The 22,519-nt window shown below is 45.0% G+C and overlaps 1 protein-coding gene across 1 annotated transcript in view; it reads left to right on the plus strand.

Annotated features, from left to right (window-relative positions):
- The window catches only part of LOC139685592 (uncharacterized), a 79,258-nt gene that overhangs the window by 38,986 nt on the left and 17,753 nt on the right, over window positions 1–22,519 (plus strand). Inside the window, exon 2 of the mRNA XM_071582536.1 lies at window positions 9,517–9,829. Within this exon, the coding sequence (XP_071438637.1) occupies window positions 9,667–9,829 (163 nt within the window). The 5' untranslated portion in view covers window positions 9,517–9,666. The remainder of the gene's footprint in view (window positions 1–9,516; window positions 9,830–22,519) is intronic.

The raw sequence follows: 22,519 nt of genomic DNA on the forward strand, positions 1-22,519 counted from the left end.
TTGATTAAAATCATTCTTTGGAAAATCAGGAATGACAATGGCAAGAAACCAAAGTCGTAATAGTAATTGTAAACACATTCGATTCACCAGCGAAGACAAGATTAAACGCTGCGTGGATATTTGGCACGTAAATTCTTCGGTACATGCTCACGTACACGAGTTGCTGCTGTGTGTATTTGCCTATGTGTGTACGTTAGAATTGGTTTTGCATGTATGCATTCATCTTTGCGGGTGTGTGTTTGGAGTGCCTTTGCTTGTTTTGCATGTGGTTGCATTTCATTTTACGAGCGGTGTCCCCACTCCTACGGGCGGTTGTGTTCATGTAACTGTAGATCCAGGCTTATCAAAAATTCAAGAATATCTCCCGTCAACCTCATGGTTATTTTCGCCAGATATCGAAACTTTGTGGACGAAAAGGGCTATTTGTGTCTCGCACAGTCCACCCTTTTGGAATCCATGCCGTCTCCATATCAATGAAAGTATATCCTGGCTATCGATATGCCTCAGTATAGATGTTCCGATAAATTTCATCGGGGCCGGGAGACTCGTGTTCGTGACTGAATGTTTCCAACTGACGCAGTATTTCACGACACGATATATGTTTGGTATCAATTCATCGCACATTGCAGTGACGGGTTAATATCGCGTTATTTGTTCTCCTGACATGGATCAAATACATTTTCGAAGGAGGAGTTCCGTAAAATAGCTTGCTCCAAGCTGGACGTTATTTTTTGCCATTTCCCGCCTTTTAGTGAGCGCCGCGGCGACGCATTTCCTTGGACTTCTCTCACGGGCGACCAGTAAGCATTGGGATGATTGCCCTCCAATGAGTCTCCTCTTACAGTTACTCTTGGAATCAGGCAGCCCCTCCCGAAAGGACTTCTGCCGAGGACTTTGACTTTTTTTACTTTTTGTAGTAGAAGTATTCAGGGGAGGCGACCGACAGCTGAGGTCATTTGCACCATTAGGGATGGACAGGAACGGATGAAGGGTGGAGAGAAACCCGGCGTCGGCATTAGCCTACTCTTAATGACGAAAGGCGCCAAGGGGTCCGCAGCTTGACGTCCCATCCGACGGACGGCGTACTAATTCAAAGCGCAGCTTTACGATCGCCAACCCACTCTTCGACAAATACTTTCAGACCTGCTCTGGTAGTTTTTGTTGCCAAATGAATAGAGTTAGTTGCCCCTGGTCGGCGATAACATTAATTGATGTAGAATGCTATTATAAAATGTGTCCAAAAGCGATTCGCAGATGCAATATGTCTCTACCGCCCGTTTCGAAACAGTAAATCCTCTCCAATATTGAGGAAAGATTGAAATACTATATACAATCATCGCATCCACACATGCAGATCCTGCGTTTGCCTTTCCAGCCCCAATACTTGGCTGTGATTTGCATTTATGGGCCCATAATAAGCGCGAAAGTAGACTTCAGTGTTTAAAGAACCCTTTTACTCTATGGTTTCTCTTTCGCTTTCAGTAAATGACTCAGGTCTGCTGACTTGCAAGTATTTCGGAAGCAATGAACTCATTTCTTTGTCATCTCCATCTTTCCTTTAAACCGAGAATGCTATTGGTAATATTTCGCAGACTGCGATTCCTATCGATAACCGGCACTCAGTTCCCGCAATGATATCGGCATCTGCACTCCCAATGAGGTGATGCGATGCTCTTCAGCTCCCATATTTTTTTAAACTACGTCTGATTACCGAGATCTCCTCTTTATCCTTTATCAGGGTAATCATGTTATTGTGTCTGCGTGAGTTATGTCTCATTATCGCTAGCGTTGATTTATTATTAAATAGGGGAAGCAAGGGTCAAAGAGTGATCCGGTGGGACTAAAAGTGCTGGAACTTACAGTGCAACAAGTTTAGAGTGTAAAAGTCATTAACCTTGACCGGGATCCAGATTCCGGGCGAGGTGAATGATTTTTACGCTCAGAAATTGTAGAATTTTAATGCACGTATAGATGCGGAAGACTCCGTCAAAAGTTACTGTCGCTGCATCTCCCTCAGTTTCTTGGAATTTGCTGGATCTTACTCTGTTTTCACGCAAATATGACCTGAACTATTTCCTACTAACTATTCTAAACCCTTGAAACGTGTTCGCGTAACCTTCGCGCCTTCAACTGCAAATGCCTCGGCCGTACGTAACCCCGGAGCGATCGAGGGACTGCCGACGCGATGAGAAGACAAAGTCTGCTCCCTTTACCCGGAAAAATCCCCCCATTTATTAATTAAAACCCTTTATACGACTCCAAACGAGCGGACCTCGGTTAATGCGTGGCACGATTCTACGAAATGTTAACTTTACTTGAAACGCTACATAAATACCCCGCGACACACCCAGAATATGTGTGGCAGGGGTTGCAATCAGCGGGTGGGATGGGTAAGGGATAAGGGAGAGGAAGTATGATTAAAAGGATAGGAAAGCGAAAACAAATTTTCCATAAAAAAGCCGAAAAAACGTGCAAATCCATACACATACATGCCGGTGGAAAACGCAGTTCCGAACAAGTTTTAATGTCGCACCCTTAAAGAGTTCTTTGGTTGACGAGAAAGGAGGGAGCGGGAATGAGTAGTGAAAGTATCAGTAGTAGTAGTAGTGGGAATGAACAGTGGGAAGGGGAATCAATCAATGGCCGTGCAAATCATGATCTCCACCCCCCGACGTCACACCCTGTGACTGTGGCACAGCGCCGTCGCCAGCGGACGGCATCGCCCCCAGGGAATGCCACGAAAGGACATTTGTAGAGTGTTTTAACATGCACCACTTTAATTGCACGCCAGTCCCACGAAGGGATTTGCCAACGAAACACACGGGAATGCATTTGAGTAGAGCTAATTATTCCCTAGACGCAGTGGGTTGCAAGTGGAATATTTTTGCTATCCCTAACCCTGCAGTTGCTTTCCCGTATTGTCCGTGGGAAAAAGAAGTCCTTGAGTCTGCTGGTTCTGGCATCTGTTTCCCGAATTTCGTATACATGGCCCAGAGTATGTAGGAGTACGAATAATTTGCCAGACGTCGGTGCTGAAGCATGTGGATTTGAATTTATTTAGTAAGTTCTACCTAGCATTGCATCGTCTTTCTTCTAATGATTCCCACCCCAACTCCATTAGCATTTCAGTGATGGATAAATATTAGTTCTTTCCTCACATAATCAGGAATTTTAATAGATAGTGGAAGTCAAACAGTTAACAGTAAAATAAATCGAATCACCAGCGAGAACAAGACGATCGTGTACGTCTAGTGCATGTGCTTATGTCGTAAACCAGTTGCTTTTTTACGTATATACAGGGTCCAACCCAAAAGTGGTAGGACTGATTTTTCTTACAAGAATTTTATTGACGATATACTTAAATCGACTTAATAATCTTCTAAGTATGCTCCTTGAGCTGCCACACGCTTAGTATAACGTTGCTCCCATTCCCCGTACGCCCGCTGGATATTTTCTTTGGGGATGCCGTTGATGACCCTCGTCGAAGCCTCTTGAACGGCCTTTATTGAGTCAAAACGTCGTCCCTTGAGCTGTCTTTTCGTCTGGGGGAAGAAGTAGAAGTCCGGTGGTGCCAGATCGGGAGAATAGGGCGGGTGCGGCAACGTGGCAACGCCGTATTTGGCCAGGAGCTGTCTGACGACGAGCTCGCCATGGCACGATTTTCGGCACCATCTTGGCGCACACCTTGCGCATGGCCGAATCCTGTGAAATAATGCGTTGGACTTTGGATGCAGACAGACCCAACTGGTCTCCAATTTCTTCACTGGTTAAGCGTCGGTCTGTGTTCAGCAGTGTCCTCATCTGTCCACATTCGTGTCGGTTCTTGCCGTCGACGGCCGTCCGGAGCGATGGTCGTCTTCAACGAGCTCCCTACCCTCTTTAAACAACTTGTGCCACTCAAATACTGTGGAACGGCTAAAGGCAGTGTCCCCATAAGCCTGCTTGATCATATCGAGGGTCTCAGTTGCCGTCTTCCCGAGTTTCGCACAAAACTTCACGGAATAACGTTGCTCTAAATTCCGATTCATTTTGTTTTTCGACGCGGACAAAAAACTTGCTTCACTAAAAACGGTGCCCTCACTCGACGTCAGCCCGCAGACGACTGAGGTTGGTGTTGGTCTGTCGCTAAGAGCCCCCTCCATCTTACCCTGCCAGGCAGACCCCCCTCCACCGCTCCGTTCGCGCCAGAGAAAATCAGCTCTACCACTTTTGGGTGCGACCCTGTATTTGTATGCGTGATGGATAAAGTAAGTACTGCATTGTTATATTCGTCTATGCGGGTCTTAATTAGAATGGTTTTGTTTTTCATGTAGTTGTATTATTTCTTGCTGGTGGTGTTCTAGAACCCCCTGCCGCACGCCGTTTCTGCGGCTCGCGGTGTATTGTGAAGATGTACGTATAATTCTAAATCTTCGTTATAAATGTATCTGCTGGTATAATGTCCAAAACAAGTTGCTTACTGACCTCCGGTTCGTAGAACATGACGACTTCTCGTTATCTCATTATAAATCCACCGTCTAATTGATATTTGATTAATGTTAGACCACTGGTGAATATTGTCTCTTTTGAGAAGTGATGGTGCGGAAGGTGGAAAGTCACGTTTGAACGAGTGAACCACTTTTGGAGCGAACTTTAATGTCACTAGGTTGTGGGCTCGACCTCTTTTGGGGAAATCATGGTAATGATCTAGGTGGACGCCTGAGAAATGATATAATTGATGAACGCATAAAGGAAACATGGCGGACCGATCACGCTTCCTTGTGGGACACGACTTTGCGGCGGCTTATGCACACGCGGATGCAGACATCCTTTGAGGTTGTTATTGCGTCGGACGATACGCCATCTATAGCGACCATTTTCTGGCGATATATTAAAAATTGACGAATCCAGTCTATTGCACACTTATCTATCCCGTATCTTCCCAACTTTTGGAGTAACTTCCTATGGGGGACTTAGTCGAATGCCATATTAAAATCGAGAAATATAGTATCGATTTCAATATTATTTTCATGTGGGACTAAACTATCATGAAACGTGCCATCTACGTCTCGCAAGATATTACCTTACGAAAACCTTGTTGGTTTTTTGTAAGTAATCTCTGATAATAGAGATATTTCATGACTGAATGTACAGTTATGTATTCTAAGATTTTGATTAAGATGGATGTGAAAGAGAGGGGTCCGGATGGGAAAGTGTTAGATTGTTGTGAGCCATTTGCCGGAAAGCTTGGCCGCAAAAGGTTTCCAAGAAATTGACCGCAAATAGTCGCTTTGGCGAATACGTATGCGCCGCATCCGTCGTCACGTTCCCTCTCCCGCTCAAAAGGCGAGTACTTTCCCGCGAACTCCAGAAGAGTGTCTTAGAGCGGAGAAGCTAAAAGGAGCACTAAATAAAATATTTCAAAATGTCGCAATCAAACTTTTGACGTTAAATTGCAGAAGGTGCCCATTCCACGTAAATTGCTCCATTTCAAACTCCTGTGTCGAGAAAAAGTTGATCTCATGACGATTGACAGATAACGCGAAAGTAAGGGGTAGACTGTAGACAGGGTGGAAGAGTCTTCTTTCTGAGAAACTCGGAATGCAGCAAATCCGAATAAAGGGAACTTTTGGCAATATAAAGCGATTAGGTGGATGCCACTCAGAACAGTGCTTGCAAGTCGATGTCACCCCGTCGTACTGGCGGCAGCAAAAATCAAACCCACAACAGATAAGTTGTAGATTTCTACAGGGTACGTAGAATAAGTATCGTGACTGGTTCGCTGTAGCCTCTACGGAGCGGTGGATGGGGGTCCGACCGGTCGGTTCGATAGAGGGGGGTCCCCCGCCACTCAGGCTCACTTTAGTTCAGTCGCCTCCGGGCATGCGTTGAGACAGGAGGTGGATTTTTGTGACGTGTGATTGTTTGTGATGTTGTCGCGCCAGCATGGAGCGCACTGTCGAGCAACGCCCGCGTTTCCCGAGTTTAATGCAAAACTTGCATCCGCGTCGGAGACCCTTGAACTCATTAAATAGGCCTATGGGGATGATGCCTTAAGCCGCACAAGAGTTTTTGAGTGGCACAAAATGTTTAAGGAAGGCCGGGATCTCGTCGAAGATGAGCACCACGTCGGACGCCCGACGACCGCTCGAACCGATGCTCAGGTGGCCAGAGTGAAAAAAGTTTGGTACTCTGACAGGCGTTTAACCATCGCCCTTATCAGTGAGGAGACCGGCCTTTCAGTCGGAATTGTACATACCATTGTAACAGAGGATCTTGCGATGAGGAAAGTGTGCGCGAAGCTGGTGCCGAGAGTCTTGAGCAAGGAAGAAACTGTCGTGGGTAGGAATTTCGCAAGATATTTTGGACTGCGTCCAGGAAGATGAAGATTTTCTCGACAACGCTATCAAAGGATAGCTCAAAAGGAGCTCAAAGGATATCGGTTTGACTCAATCGAGGTGGTTCAAGCGGCGATGACAAAGGCTCTACAGAGTATTCCGGAAACCGACTCCCACCCCCGCCCTCCATTCCCCAGCCCCGCCTTCCATTTCCCACGCCACCCTACATTTCCCGCGCCGCCTTCCATTACCAACACCCGTCATCCATTTCCCACCCACAACCCCCATTTCCCAACCTCACCCTCCATCTCCCACCCCGCCTTCCAATTCCCACCCCATCTTCTAATTCCCACACTACCAAACATTTCCCACACCTACCAACATTTCCCACATCACCCTCCCATTTCGCACCCCACTCCATTTCCAAACCCCACCCTCCATTTTTCACCTCAGCCTTCCAATTTCTACCCCCTCCTTCCAGTTCCCACCCCCGCACCCCATCTCCCATCCTGCCCCTTATTTCCTAAACCACCCTCCATTTCCCACACCACCCAACATTTCCCACACCACCCAACATTTCCCACACAACCCTCCTATTTCCCATCCCGCCTTTCATTTCCCACCCCACCCTCCGTTTCCCAATTCCTTCCCAAGGCTTCCAAATCACACATCTGCCAAACCCCGCCTTCCATTTCCCACCCCACCCTACATTTCACACCCCACCCTACATTTCCCACCACACCCTACATTTCACACGCCGCCTTCCATTGCTCAAAACCCACCTTCCAATTCTTTCCCCCACCTTCCATTTCCCACCCCGCCTTCCAATTTCCACCCCCGCCTTACATTTCCCACCTCCACCCTCCTCTCCCACCTCCACCCTCCAAATCCCACACTACCCTCCCATTTCCCACGCCACCTTCCCCGTTAACACCACCCGACTTCCATTTCCCGACCCCACCCTCAACTTTCCACCCTCAACTTTCCACCCTCAACTTTCCACCCTCAACTTTCCACCCTCAACTTTCCACCCTCAACTTTCCACCCTCAACTTTCCACCCTCAACTTTCCACCCTCAGCCTCCATTTCCCACGCCGCCTTCCATTTCCCATTTCCACCCTCAACTTTCCACCCTCACCCTCCATTTCCCAACCCCACCCTCCATTACCACCACCCGCCTTCCATTTCCCACCCGCACCCTCGATTTCCCACCTCCGCCTTCCAATTCCCACACCACCCTCCCAATTCCCACCCCGCTTTACATTACCAACCCCCGCTTTACACTCCCCACCCGTCCTTCATTTCCCACCCCGCTCTTCATTTCCCAACCCGCCCTCCATTTATTACCCCCGCTTTCAAATTCCCTCCGCCTTCCAATTCCCACACCACCCTCCCAATTCTTACCCCGCCCTCCATTACACACCCCCGCCTTCCATTTCCAAACCCCTCTTCCATTTCCCACCCCCTCTTCCATTTCCCACCCCGCCTTCCATTTCCAACCCCCTCTTCCATTTCCCACCCCCTCTTCCATTTCCCACCCCCGCCTTCCATTTCCCACTCCCTCTTCCATTTCCCACCCCCGATTTTCATTTCCCACCCCCTCCTTTCGTTTCCCACCTCCGCCTTTCATTTCTCACTCCCGCCTTCCATTTGCCACCCCTTCCCTTCGTTTCCCTCCCCCACCTTCCATTTACAACCCCACGCGCCATTTTCCTCCCCCACCTCCAATTTCACACCCCCGTTCTCTATTTCCAACCCCCGACATCCATTTCCCACCCCCGCACCTATTCTCGCAGTGGACAGTGCTTCTTGAGTCCTCAATAATATGATCTGAATTACATTCTTCGTGCTTTAAATATTTTTGCATGCTCATTTTTAGTTTTACTAGTATTTGAACGCACATCTATCTCAAATAATTAAGATCTTTTTTTTCTTTATGACATGGAAGCAAAGATTTCATGGATGAATCCATTTCAAGATTTCGAAAAAAACCTTCGCAAATCTTCTTAGCATATTTTTAACTAATTTCCCGGTGATACCTGAGCGTATGTTTACAGTTTGTTTTTTCGTTTACTGGGCACGTTAGTTATAATAATGAGGTTAAGATTTTAAGCGGTATTTATACCTATATTCACATTAAGATATCTGCCCCTTGCCATGTGATTTGCCATGTGGTTGGCACGCACTGGTTGGATTTCATTTCCCTGTAACCCACCATCACGCTATCAGGGTTATATCGTATGACACCCGTGTGAGGTGACATCATAAGTCATAAGCGAAGATGCGATTACAACTTCCGGTGCTTATAATGTGTTTCAATGCGCTCCTCTCATTGAGCAAAGTTTCCTTCGTAAGTGATGTCACAAGGCAACGCAATAAAAGTCCACGAGAAGCTTTGGCAGTCAGCATCGAATTGTAAAAATACTTCAAAATCATTATTGATTTAGCCGTAAGTTACGTTCCTGGAGATCACTGCGTGCTCCTGCATCTTCATTTGAGAGTGTGTATGTACATTGAAAGGAGTAGAACGGAAATTTAAAGGGAATGTATTGTTTTGTTGCTGCGTTAATATCAACATCGATTTGCAGGTAATATTTCCAAGGAAGAGAGTGGAAACGTATTCTCCGACGACTGGCTAAAACGGTAATTATTTTCAAAACTATTGCAGCAACTTTGGTTGATTAGCATTGGCGGATTTGTTCACATTCCTTATCGGCATCGGGATAATCTCTCATCCAACACCCTCCCTCCCTCTTCCCCCCCGCCTCAAATCCGTGCTGAAAGGACGTCACCACGGCTCGGTGAAGGCGTTACAAAGGGCCGTGACGAGCATAGCAGCATTCCCTGCGCCACCGCCTTCCAGAAGGCGCACGAGGTGTGGAAAGCCAGCGGCGGCGTGTGGACGCCCAATGGTGCAACTTCGAAGAATTCTGTGTGAATTGTTGTCAGTTGGGGCAATGCGTGCAATTTTAAATCGAATCAATCCTACAACTTTTGGAACAACTCGTGTAGGAATCTCTTAGGCTTGCTACTTATCGGAAAGAGTGATTTGGCAGAAAGGCTATTGTGTTAGTTTACTTGCATTTGTAGGCCTAGATTTGGGAGTAGCCTTAATACAATAAATTTACAACCTCAATGCCCCCCTTCCTCATGACGCTTATGGGTCTGTTTTTCTCTCCTTCCTTTGTCGGGCACGCAGATTGCAGGACCGGCGCAGCTGTAGTCCCGGGAAGCGACAGGATCCGATTCCGCTGCTGCAATTAGGGAAGGGAGGCAGGGAGTTGCGCTCCTCCGCCATCTTCCTCCTGGTCCGCCGCCGCTACTGCCATCTCTGGGCTCGGGCTGAGACATGCGTCTGTTCCGGAGGAGGTGCTCGGAGCCTCAGGCCTCGCCAGCGGGATGCACACCGGATTGCGGGGGCCCCTCGACCGGAGACGACGGGGAGTACCAAATGGTGACGGCCCTGCCGGCCCTTGTGCTCCCCGATGGCAGCCCTAAGGAGAGCCGCAAGGGTGAGCCGTCGTACCATCGTAAATAATTGCTCCTCTGAGAATGTAGGTGGCAGCATGAGTCGATTACGTCGACGCAAGTGCCCCGTGGTTGATGATCCCTGAGATATTTTTCATAGATGAGACTATTTTCTTTAATTATCTTTCAAAATAGTTGTAAATAATAAAGAATGTCTTCTGTGAAGAGCGTCCAACGTGCAGTACGGGAGCCATTTAAAGGGCTTCATCTTTGCCTAATTAGCGAGAGGGATTACGGAGTTATTTTATTAATATTGATCGTGAAACAATAAAATAACGGGGAGAATGAGATGTGATGCAATTTATTGATTGGTATTGACTGTCTGAGCGTATGTTGATGGCCCAAAGTATCAAAAAGCAGGCAATTAAAGATCATTCTACGTTCGTGTGCTAATTATGACTCTTGGATCATGGAGCATGGGGTGTTTCGAGACGTTGCTTTAAAACATGTCTAAAAAATCAACAGAAATGCTAGCTATTTCAGTCCCCTACTCCATACTCGGACGTTAAAACACTTCATCCCCTCAATGAACAAGTATACCAATTTATACGTAAAAATAATAACAGCATCGACATAATTGGTATCGATTGGGGCACTAATAGTGTAAAATCTCGGACCCGCGATCTCGAATCTCGTAATTCCTTATTAAAACTGGCTCAAAGAAACTCCCTCCATCAAGCATGCCCACCCGTGGAAAGAATATATTAGACCTATAATTTGCGTACACACCGGAACGTGTAATGAGGGTATCAAATGACGAGGGCTTGAGTGGCCATAAATCCGTTGGTCGGTGTCAAATCTCCAGCAAGGGAAAGTTCAAAGGCCGCGCCCTCATTAAACCTCCACCCAAATATCGCTTCGATCTCACGCTCGAACTAAGTTAGTCACATGAAAGATGGTCACACGAGAATATTCAAAAGCAGAATATATTCAAACCATGAGGGAAGATTGTTATAAAGACTTTTTCAAAGTATAGCAGGACATCGACAAAATACGAGTGTATACTTGCTCATTATCAATACTAATTATCTTATTCGCGACTGCTATCATGTCTATTTTGGTCTCTGATTGTATGAGGAAAAAACGTTTAGATATATCCGTTCTACTATCTCCCTGATTTTACGTACGTGATCTAATCTAACATTGTAAGTCGAGGCCTATAATATATCTTTAAAAACCCTGGATAAGTGACCATCCTCTAATTGACGCCGTGTATTTAATCTTTGGGTTTGGAGATGGATGGAGGCGAAGTGGACAGAAAGGAAAACTGATGAGGAATTGCCGGGTATGGAGGGGGAAGAGAGAGGTGCGTTAGAAGAAATCATAAGGAGACGGGAAAAATGGATGAAAAAGAAAACGAGGCATGGGCAGGAATAGGATAGGGATGGATGTTGGGCGGAATGAAGGGAGGAAGGAAGTGTACGGAGATGAGGCAGGGGGCTTGTTGTGGAGTGGGATATTGGTTTTTGTTTTGTTAGGAAAGACAAGGTATTTATTTGGTGGTTGTGTCCAACGAAAACGTACCTCAAACGGTATAATACCTAAATAAATAAACAAAATGTAATATGTATTTCAAGCTACGGTCTACCTTTGGCTCCCATCCTAATTCTTCCCAAAGTTTCGTGCCTTGCTCATTGAAACTTTTCGCAAACCTAGCTGCTCCACGTTTCACTTGATCTAGTTCCAAACCAAGCGTACATTTTAAGGATCCCATACACCCGCATCTAACTCGAGGTAGGGTCTTTTTGAAGTAATCTACCCGTTAAGGTAGGTTTTTGAATCGACACAATTACCAAATGAATATTTTGTTTCTCCTAACAAAACACAATCTAGCAACATAATCTGCAAACTCCCTCTTTATCTCCGTGTATTTCCTTCCTCCCTTTATCCCATCCAACATCCCTATCTTACTCCTGCCCTTTCTTCATTAGCCTAACATTCTCCCCTCTATTACAGTATTCAAGAGCCAGATAACAATTGAAACGCCCTTCATACATTTTTCCTGCCTCCCTTTGATTTCTCTCAACAGTCACTTCTCCTCGCCCACCATGCATAGTAGTTTCTCATTTGTTTTCCTTTAAAATTAGTTTTTAAATTTATTCTAACTAGTTTCAGTCTCCTTCTCTTGCGTCTTCTGTCCTGCTGCTGTTGGTTTTCCTTTGCAAGGGTTTCGTGGGATGACGGCCGCGGAAGCCTTGCCTCCCCCGCTGCCGGGCACGACACGGCCGACTGGGTCGAGTCCCGTAGTTGCCAGGACTCAAAATCTCTGTATAGTCCATAATTTTAATCTTCGGAATGATAATTGAGGTGGTTTCCCGTTGCCTTCATCAATAGTGTCTTTAACGTGACACCATCACTTATCAGCCGCCCCTCTGGGGTCAGACGCCATTGCAGCCGCCTCACTGAGGAACAGGCGCTGCGTGGACTACCTTTCGTCTGGCTCCTAACCTTCGACCTACCTGGCATGGGTGACCCTACCAGGAGCAATTATCATTACTCCCGCCAGCACAGCTCTAGGGGTCATCGGAACGCGCAAACCTTTCCACGGCGTAGTAGTGGTGGTAAAATAGCCTTGCTCCTTGGCCCTCTCACTACAATTCCGAACTATCCTTTTCATAAATCCTATCTTTTGTTTGCTATTCCGCCAATTTTACTAATGTGTTTTACCCAGGACATATCCTTAGTTATCCACTCAAGTATTTGACCGGTTCTACGTTTATGTTGTTTCCCTGTATGGCGTAAGTATTTTCGGGTGAAATACTCGTCCTCCAAAAATTTATCGAAAAGCATTTCTTAAAATTTAATTGGTGCTCCCGTGTGTCGCACCCGTTTTGGATCGCACTGAGGTCATTAGATAATAATTCCACGTCACTGATCTTTTCCTATCTATTCTATTTCCTTGATTCTATAACACTGTCAAACGTCATCAAATAGGCGAAGTTTGGGATTTGAACGTTTTTCTGGCTTTTTTAATGAATGTTTTTTCCTCTTTCCTAACCATTGGAGCACCCCTCCTCCCCGTTACCCGTCACCTTTTCGCCTGGTGCCTGCATCCCCTGCCACACCCTTTTTCGGAGAATTGCGGTGTATTCATGCAAATATGTAGATTAGGTTTACTGGAAGTCTGTTAGATTAGAACTGTACGTCTAGTGGTCTCCTTCTTATGTCCCTTGGACCATTTTCGTCGAAACCATTCCGACACAGGTAAGCATTTCCGCCTGCTCTTTTTTAACTACTCGTATTTTAACATTTGACTCAGGTTTCCTCTGGCTTCCATTCCCTACCTTCTGCTCTCCCCATGCCTCTTTAACCAATCCCTCTCGATCTACATTGAAAAGCAAAACACGCCCCTCCCTAACCCTTTTCCAAATACTTATTCCGACTCCAATTGAACCTGAACAGTCGCAGACATGCACGGCTTGCGTTCAAGTCTCGCATTCCTCCAATCAACTCCTGTTTCTGCAATTCATTCATTAATTCTTCACAATAAACTCAATCGAACCCCGCATTGAAATCTTTGAACCAAATACGGAATAGTTTGAGGGGAGGCGACCTGCAGCTGAAGTCATTTGCGTCATTGGGGAAAGATGGGAAAGGAAAAAGGGTGGAGAGAAACCCGGCGGCGGCATAAGCCCACTCTTAAGAACGAAAGGGGTCGCACATGATGTGACGTCCCGCCGTCCGACGGACGGCGTAGTTATTCAAAGTGTCCTCCACAAAGCACCTCCAGTAGGGATACGGATACCACTGCATGATATCTGCCGCCCATAGGATTCGAACCCCCTGGGTGGGAAGCCAGTGTGTTACCCATCGCACATTCCCGATCCCCAAATAAATACGTGATTGTATTCAATGTTCCTCTCTGCTGAAGTAATCTCCCTACTGCTACGACATCACGGGAGTCCAACTAATCATCCCTTCTGTAATCATTTGCCCTCCTCTCCACGCCTTCAGTAAATCACGCCCTGAGTGCCACGAAATCAAGATTATCGATGTGTAGTCCTCACATGACGTAAACTTTACCTTTTTCGGGATAGGAACTAGCACTTATCTCACTGAGTCTTCCGGTCAGATTACCTTGTTGGGCTAAGTTCTTTACCGTACAGTTTTTCTATGTATTCCTTCTATCTCTCTGGGATCTTTTCTGTGCCAACTATAACGTTACCCCAGTTATCTCTAACTGTTAGCACAAATCTTCCCTTCTGCTCTGCCCGGAAGTTACATATATTGGGGAATATAGTGATTTAACTTTGCTGTACAGCGCACCAATTTCACCCTTCCTCTGCAAACTTTCCATATCCTCGCACTGAGTTTTCCACCATGCTTCCTTTGCTTTATTCGCTTCCCGTCTAAATTTATTGTTTTACTCTTTGTACTTCATTTTGCCTATCTCAGTATTTACATTCTTCCATTTTCTCCTCTCATCCATCTTTGTAATCATCTGATACGAGATCCATGGTTTCCTTGTCCTTTTCGCGTAAACACTTCTCATAGTTCTTTTGTGGCTTTCAATATCCCATTTTTTCTCGATAGTACTCAGCCCTTTTCCCTTACTCATGATTTCATCTACAGCCTGCTGATACTCCTTCCTCGTCAATCCATTTAATCTTCTACATCCTATTTCCTGACCCGCCTCCCCTGCCTTATCTATTTGAATCGGACGTTACACTTGTATGTGTGTATGTATAAAATACACGTACATATATAGGTTTGTAAATATATATAACCATAAACACAGTCATCAACACTTAGGGCGGTTTATTAGGTGATGGTAGGGTTCACCCATTGCTAAGCCCGACGGCGTGTGAAATTCACACATCAGGGTAGGGGGGCCAGTTCCTATCCCTGTGCAGGTTATGGTTTCCCAGGAAGATCTGGTACCCGAAAAGTCACATAGCATGGGTGGAGCTGCAGGTGCCCAGAGTGCCTTGCCCGGGAATCGAACCCGGGACCCTCCGGTCCCCAGTACAACGCTCTACCCACTGGACTACCGCGACCCACCTTTATGATATATATATATACTATATATATAATATAAAATATATATATATATATATATATATATATATATATATATATATATATATATATATATATATATATATATATATATATATATATGTTAGATATGGATATGGAAAGTCTGCAGAGAAAGGGTGAAATCGGTGCCCTGTACAGCAAAGTTAAATAGTTATCGGGAGGTAAGAAAGAGAGATCTATGCTAACAGTTAGAGATAAAGCGGGTAAGGTAATAGTTGACACAGGAAAGATCCGAGAGTGATGTAAGGAGTATGATAGATGTAGTAGCATGAAAGGAAGCTAAGCCGCAACCTGTACATGTCTCAGACTGCTCAGGTGCGGGTGAGGAACGGGGAGTCCGGATGGGCAGTGTTAGGAAGAGGTGTCAGGCAGGGTGATCCATTATCACCGTTGCTGTTCAACTTGTATGCAGAGGAAATGATTAAAGAGGCATGGGAAGAACTGGAGGTAGGAATGAAACTGGGCGGGGAAATCGTACAATCAGTTAGGTTTGCTGATGACCAAGCTTTAGTTTGTCCGTCAGCCAAGGGGTTGCAAGCATTGCTGAGTGAATTGGAAATTCAGTGCGGCAGGTATGGGATGAGAATCAATATTAATAAAACAAAGGTTATGCGATTTTCTAGAAAGGAAAAGGCTGAGCCAAACATTAAAATAAGAGGGCAAAAACTAGAGCAGGTAGAACAGTTTCCGTCTCTAGGAAGTGTTTCGGACCAACACGGTCAAAGTAGTAGGTACGCAAGGAGAAGAATTGTGCTAAGCAAAGAGGCTTTCACAAGGAGGAGGGAGTTGATTACAGGGACTTTGAGTAAAGATGTTAAGAAAAGACTCGTAAAAACTTTTATATGGAGCGTAGCTATGTACGGCGCGGAAACGTGGTCATTGAAGCAGGAGGATAGACGTAGACTGAAGGCTTTTGAAATGTGGGTGTGGAGATGAATGGAGAAGGTGAAATGGACGGAGAAGAAAACAAATGAGGAAGTACTTGGTATGGTGGGCGAAGAGAGGGGTTTGTTGGGAGAAATCCTTTGGAGGCAGGAAAAGTGGATGAAGGGGGTGTTGACCGGCAGTGGGATGTTGAAGACTGTAACTGAGGGGAGAATGTTAGACAAACGAGGAAAGGGAAGGGACAGGATAGGGATGCTGGACGGGATGAAGGGAAGAAGAAAGTACTCAGAGATGAAGAGGGGTCTGATGTAGAGTAGGATACTGGATTTTGTTAGGAATCACAAAATATTTATATAGTAACTGTGTCCATCCAAAAACCTACCTTAACCGGTAGATTACCTGATCATAATATATATATATATATATATATATATATATATATATATATATATATATATATATATATATATATATATATTAATGTATCTATACTAACACACACACATAATAAAAAATACATATGTGTATGTGTGTATGTGTATATATGTATATGCGTCATCTACGTGATTTCTATGGCGTTGTAGGCGCCGAAATTTCGGAATGCGCCAACCATTCGCGAGAAATCTAGGCGTTGCCATAGGAGCCGCATTCGCAGACGCCCACGCTGCGATGTCGGAGGGAGCGAGTTGCCGTCCGGCGAGGAGAAGTCACGTCGCCGTTGGGGACGTGCCTCCTCCCATTCCCTTTTCATTTTCCCCCATGCACATCGCGTGCCCGTCTTGGAGAAGCCCAACCCCCCGCCCTCCCATCCGCGATGTCCTTTCGAGGAAGGCGGAGCACGGGGCGAGCTCGCTATTCGGCGGCGGCAGCGGAGGACCGCGGTGCCCGCATACAAATCACCGAGAGGCCAGCGGGCGTGTGCGCGAGTGGCTCCGCTCTGGGGGTCAGCGGTCACCGCGGTGGGCGTTGACCCCGGGCCGGACAGCACGGAGGGGGCATCGGCGCACGCGTCTCCTCCTCCGGGAAGGGCCGCCGCCAAAGGTTGCGCCTTCATTGGTGCGGGGGCGGTGCGATGGGGTTTTGTCCACCCCACGCACGCACGCACGCACACCGCACAGCATGTAGTCACCATAGTGGCATTATTCTTTCACCTTCTTCCTTCGTTTGTACTCTATTTGAATTGATAACCCACGGTTACAGATTTTCAAAGTGCGTTCTCTGTTTAAATTCTACCCATTGCACACTATCGAACGCCTCTTTTAAGTCTATGTCACGGTGAAATACATCCGCATTATTCTCCCCTCATAAATTCTACAAATTTGGAGCATTAAAACTTCATCCCACGTTTTTCTACTCCCGTAAGTAGTTTTGAGGGAAATTGAAACCCCAAAGACATAATTTAATGTCATTCTGCTTCAATGACCACGTTTCCGCGCCGTACATAGCTACGCTTCATATCAAGTTTTTACGAGTATATTCTTAATATCCTCACTCAATGTCCCTCTCATCGACTCCCTCCTCCTTGTGAAAGCCTCTTTGCCTAGCGCAATTCTTCCACTTACTTCACTACTACTTTGACCGTGTTGGTCCAAAACACTTCCGAGATACGTAAACTGTTCCACTTGCTCTTTGTCGTATGCTCTCCGATGTAAAGGTTTAACTTTACATTTCCCTGTCTGGAGAAGCGCATAACCTTTCTTGTTCTTGCGTTTATTCTCACCCTATATGCAAGTATATCGCACTGAATTTCCAATGCACTCAGCAATGAATTCTGTGCATATAGAAACTGATTATATAAACCCAGATAACATTTATATGCAACGAAATAAATTTTCCTTCTTAGTCATATATTTTCATAAAAGTCTGTAATTTTAAATGCGACATTTTGCAAGCGGCAGTAGTTAATTTAGACATTCTAATTGTACAGTAGTCACAATAAGGTATACTCTGCGGAAAAAACTCTAAGTTCAACGTTTCCCCAATCGTACCATAAATGTGGTAGAAACAGTTCTGCAACGTAAGACACAGAATACCTTTTTAACTGCATGATTGGAGTGCCATTTGAACCACTCTTGCATTAGGAATTTTTTGAACTTCGAAATTAGAGAGAGGAAAGTCATGAGCTCCATCAGTGAGCTCATCTGAGTTTCATATGACGGACAGTCTTCTTCTGCAATAAAACAGGTGGTCTTAGATGTTACAAAGTTCTTGCAGTTTTTACAATTGGTTCCTTTTAATGCACGCCCTTCTCAATTTCATGACTGCACTTTGAGCTGGACATGGCAATGCCGTTTTCACATTCATTTCGAATCTGGATGTACTTCAACGAGTTTCTCTGGCATTTACACCGTCTGGTATGAAGTGAAAGTAACGGTTCAGTTTATGAAATATTTGATAGAATAAGGAATATAATTCGGAATCCTTGTTATTCTAATGATTGTGTGCTCGACGATATTTTACATTTATTCATTTTAATGATTTTTATGTTTCAAAAGAAACAATTTTGTAAACTGCATCTTTGTTTAAATCCGATTTAAAGTATATTTGGGAGAATTGGTTACGAAATTATGTTTGCATTCAAACTGGTAAAGAAAACCTGTCGGATCACTGAAGCGGAATTAGATCTAACCTGCAGAACTAAATCAACGTGAACTCGAGTTATATTCAATGAAGGAAATGCCTTGATTACGACGGGATGGCTGTGTTAGTATTGCAAATATTTATTACGCGTTATGCTATGTTTTGGCTTTGATTCATGCTCACTTACGTCGCATAGGCATATCAATGTTGTTTCACCGGAATTATATTAAGTCGGTGATCCCACCAAAGAGTGCGTATTTGTACGACCAGAAATGGCGATGAGATGAGTCTCCTTCATTTAGGGATCTACGTCGATCACAAATATTATTTTTCCTTGCAATATCATAGCTCTGAGGGTATCTACGACTTCCTGTGGACAATTAACGCCATTAACTAGCAGCGGATATGCTCACATACGAATGGGTGTTTCCTGTGTAATAATGTCGTTCAATGTTTGGCATCAAAATACAAAATCGGTGCGGCAACTTTTGGCCGTGATTTCATGACCAATTCCATATAAGTGTTTGGCTCATTCATATGTCACATTATTTCTTCAAAGATTGCTCGCTAATACGATACACATATGCTTAAACGCAATGGTGGCCTATTGGTGCGTCTCCAGAGCCTTTAAGTAATAAAATATGTTTTGTGAAATACGAACGTACTTTCGCGCGAAAAACATTATTGTAAATCAAGCCACACGGCGAACAGAAAATTCGAGAATTGCCAAAGACTAGTTTTGTTGTTGGAAAAAGCAACTATTTGTGCTGGGATTTCTATGCATAACTAATCAAAAGAACATGATGTGCTTGAAAACTTTCTTTGACTCCCTCTGGCCATCCTGTAAAAGTAATATTTACTTGTGCACTAAATCTTTTCTTGCAAAGATTGCAATTGAAGAAAGGACTCTGCGAGTCGCATAATCCGTTGTTGGATGAAATATGAAGTTCATAGTTATTCATGTTTTAACTCTCGTGCGACACATTTGTTCCTATTCCAACCATTAGTCACGTTTATTATTATTACATAGTTTTGAGATTGAGTTAGGTTTCGGATTGACGTAAACTAAATACCCCCACGTTCACTCCGAAGAGGACAAAAAGTAACACGGAACAATAAGCTGTTTTTCAATTCCGCTCCCTTCATTCCGTCCAGCCTACGTGATTCCACTCATCCTTTCCCCCCCCCTCCCCATACAAATAAATCTTCCCTAACATTCCCCCCCCCCCAATCACTGTCTCCAGCATTCCATCGACGATCAGAACGCTGAGCCCTGCACCTTCCCTGCTTCCTTTGAATCCCCTCAACAACCCCCTCTCCTCCCCCACCACTTCCTCGTTCCATTTGATTCCCTTGATCTCCACTTCACCTTCTCCACACCCGCACTTCAAAAGCCTCCAATCCACGCCCATCCTCCGACTTCAACGTCCATGTTTCTATGCCATACACAAATCCACTCCACATAGGAGTTAAATCTGGCTTTTTCTTGATATCTTGGCATGCCATCCGTGCCTGTCATCAATGCCGTCCGGGTGAAAGACACTCCGACTAACGCAATTCCTCCTCTTGTGCCCACTGCTTCGACCAATTTGGTCCAAGACGCTTCCGTGATATGGAAACTCTCTCCCACCAACAATTTTCACTTTTTACTTGGCTTTCCTCTTTCTCGAGCACCTCATAACCTTGAATTTGTTTTGATCGATTCACATCCGATGCCCACATATATCACACTGATTTTTCAACTAAATTTCGCAAAACTAACTCATTTCATAAAGTCTCCATGCCTTCATTCCTACCTCCAGTTATTTCTAGGATTCTGGAAAAACGGTGAAAATCGCGGGTGATAATGGACACTGCCGCCCTACCCCTCGAACGCTTTCTTGCTCGACGAAGCTTGCTACCGAAGATTGTCTCCTTTCTCATGGTTGCAGTGATCGCTTTTCAGATATTCTGCACGCAAGATGTTCCGACCTGAAACATGCAGTACGGCATTTCCAGACTGTTGTGCTTGTCTTTGAGCTGACGATTTGCCCGCTTTGACCCCATTCGCACACATTTCGCACGTCCTCAGCGCCCCCGCTCTCGCTCTACCCCGCCGAGGGAAAAATGGAAGCCAAAAATGTATTTTGGCCCGATGGTATTCGTTGTACCATTGCTTCATGTCACTAACAAATAGTGTGGTAAACAGCACTTCACAGCTTGTGGTGCCTACTCAATATAACTCGAGGGGAAGAATAATCGATTGCATGTATATTATAGCATTGGAGGACATTATTCTGCAGAAGAGGATACCAGCCGACATCTTCAGGGGAACACATATCTCTACGGCCACCTCTCCGCGTATATTCCTTCGAGTAGATGTCATGGTCGCAGTCGTCACCTGCAGGTGCCTGTGGTATTTAAGGTTCGGGCCGGCAGATGTCGCCTGGAGTGCCGACGCTGACATCCATCCACGCGGACGAAGGATTCTCCGCGGAGAGAACCCTCGGGGCGGCCATTTTTATTTATAGGGAACGATGAAAGCGCATATATCCTCATAACTTGAGAACGTGTTGCAAATGGAAAAGCCTTGTTTTTATTTTCCGAGATTGGTCGGCAAAATGTATTCAATGTACCTACGTCCCGAAGTTAATATGTTCTCAACATCGTCCCTCAGCGAGAAATGACGGCTCCCACGCATCTATTTCGACCACAAGCACGGCACGACCCCATTTCGACACTGAAACAGAAAGAGTTGTGGCACTCCGTCAGAGTCCTTTTGACCTTAAAAAAAACCTACGAGAGGGCACGGAAGCAATTTAAAGTGCAACATTTTGGTTTCCCCCTCGAGAAATAGGTTTGACGGGAAGAACCAGAGGCGATGAAGGATCGAGACGACGCCAAAACTGTAATCGCGAACCACTAAACGTAACGTCCGCATTGCTGTCTCGTTCCCTGGAAATGGGCGCTTTTCTTCTGAGAGGTTTTGCGTGAAGTTGAAGGTGAATTGAAGTAGATATTTAGGATGGCAAGAAATAATCGCTCATTTCATCGTTTTCTCTGTTCTTTTGAGCTTTCTAAATTGTGCTCAGTAAAGGCAATTTGTCATTTGCAGTCGACTATGTCAGTTTTTGAGTCATGAGTTGAGCCTGGGCAAATTCCGTCTCCAGTTATGTTTGTGTTCATTCGCCCTCCCCTCGTGGTAAAATGGATGGCGTCAGGTCAGGCTGACCCAAAAGAGATGTGTTTGGAGATTGGTCTCCTGGGAGAATTGTCATTGACTTTGAAGTGTGAACCTGGCACCGCCTGAAAAGAGCACCTTGTTTCGCCGAAGGAAAAATAGATTAACTTCTATTGCAAGGTATCTTAGCATGCAGCATTTGCCTGACGGTGAATTAAATCAAATTGGCACTCACAATGGCATTTGCTCGTGGTGGGGCTGCCGATGGTTATAGCCTCTAATGATTAGTGAGTTTTTGATAGAATTTCAATACAAACTTAAACTAAACCTTTAATTTAAGCTTTTGAGGAACTTATGAATTGACGCTCATTAGATGACCGAAAAATCCACTGAATTAATTTCAAAATATGATGTTTAAAACTGAAAGTAAATTTAAATTGATGGACAGATTATCGATATTCTCCCAGCGCTCTAAATGTTCCATCAAATGTCTCCCCTGATTCCCCGTTTCAAGTGTAACGATGCATAGCATCTGCAAGAATGTTGATCAAACGATTACATCCGTAGTGTTGTCATTTGAAATAAAATTATATGCAAAATGGAAGACAAGCACCATCCGCGACAAAATAAATGTCTCCAAAATTCCGCGACTCATCTTTAAATCCCTTTTAATTGAGAGTAGCATCAAACCTTTCTTTTGAATTTTTTCCTTCGAAGAGCAAACTTTTGAAAGAAATATGAAAGGATTTTGAAATAATCGACAGAGGTATTTCGTGCGTGTTTGCGCCGGGAAAATGAAATAGTGTTCGTGTCACCGGGGCGACACTAATTAGAATATATGGTGTAGCGTCTCACGATCCAGGAGACCTCCGTTAGTGTTTCTTTGGTTATCGCTGGTGTGTGTGTGTGTGTGTGTGTAAGTCTTATGTTTTTACAAAACGTTACGCCCTCGAATATCGCAGGCGTACTCAATTACGGGACATCTCTTGTTCGTTCGATGTCTCGGTCA

The sequence above is a fragment of the Hetaerina americana genome, unplaced genomic scaffold, assembly GCF_022747635.1.
Source record: "Hetaerina americana unplaced genomic scaffold, ioHetAmer1.1.p SCAF_118, whole genome shotgun sequence".
NCBI classification, from domain to species: domain Eukaryota; kingdom Metazoa; phylum Arthropoda; class Insecta; order Odonata; family Calopterygidae; genus Hetaerina; species Hetaerina americana.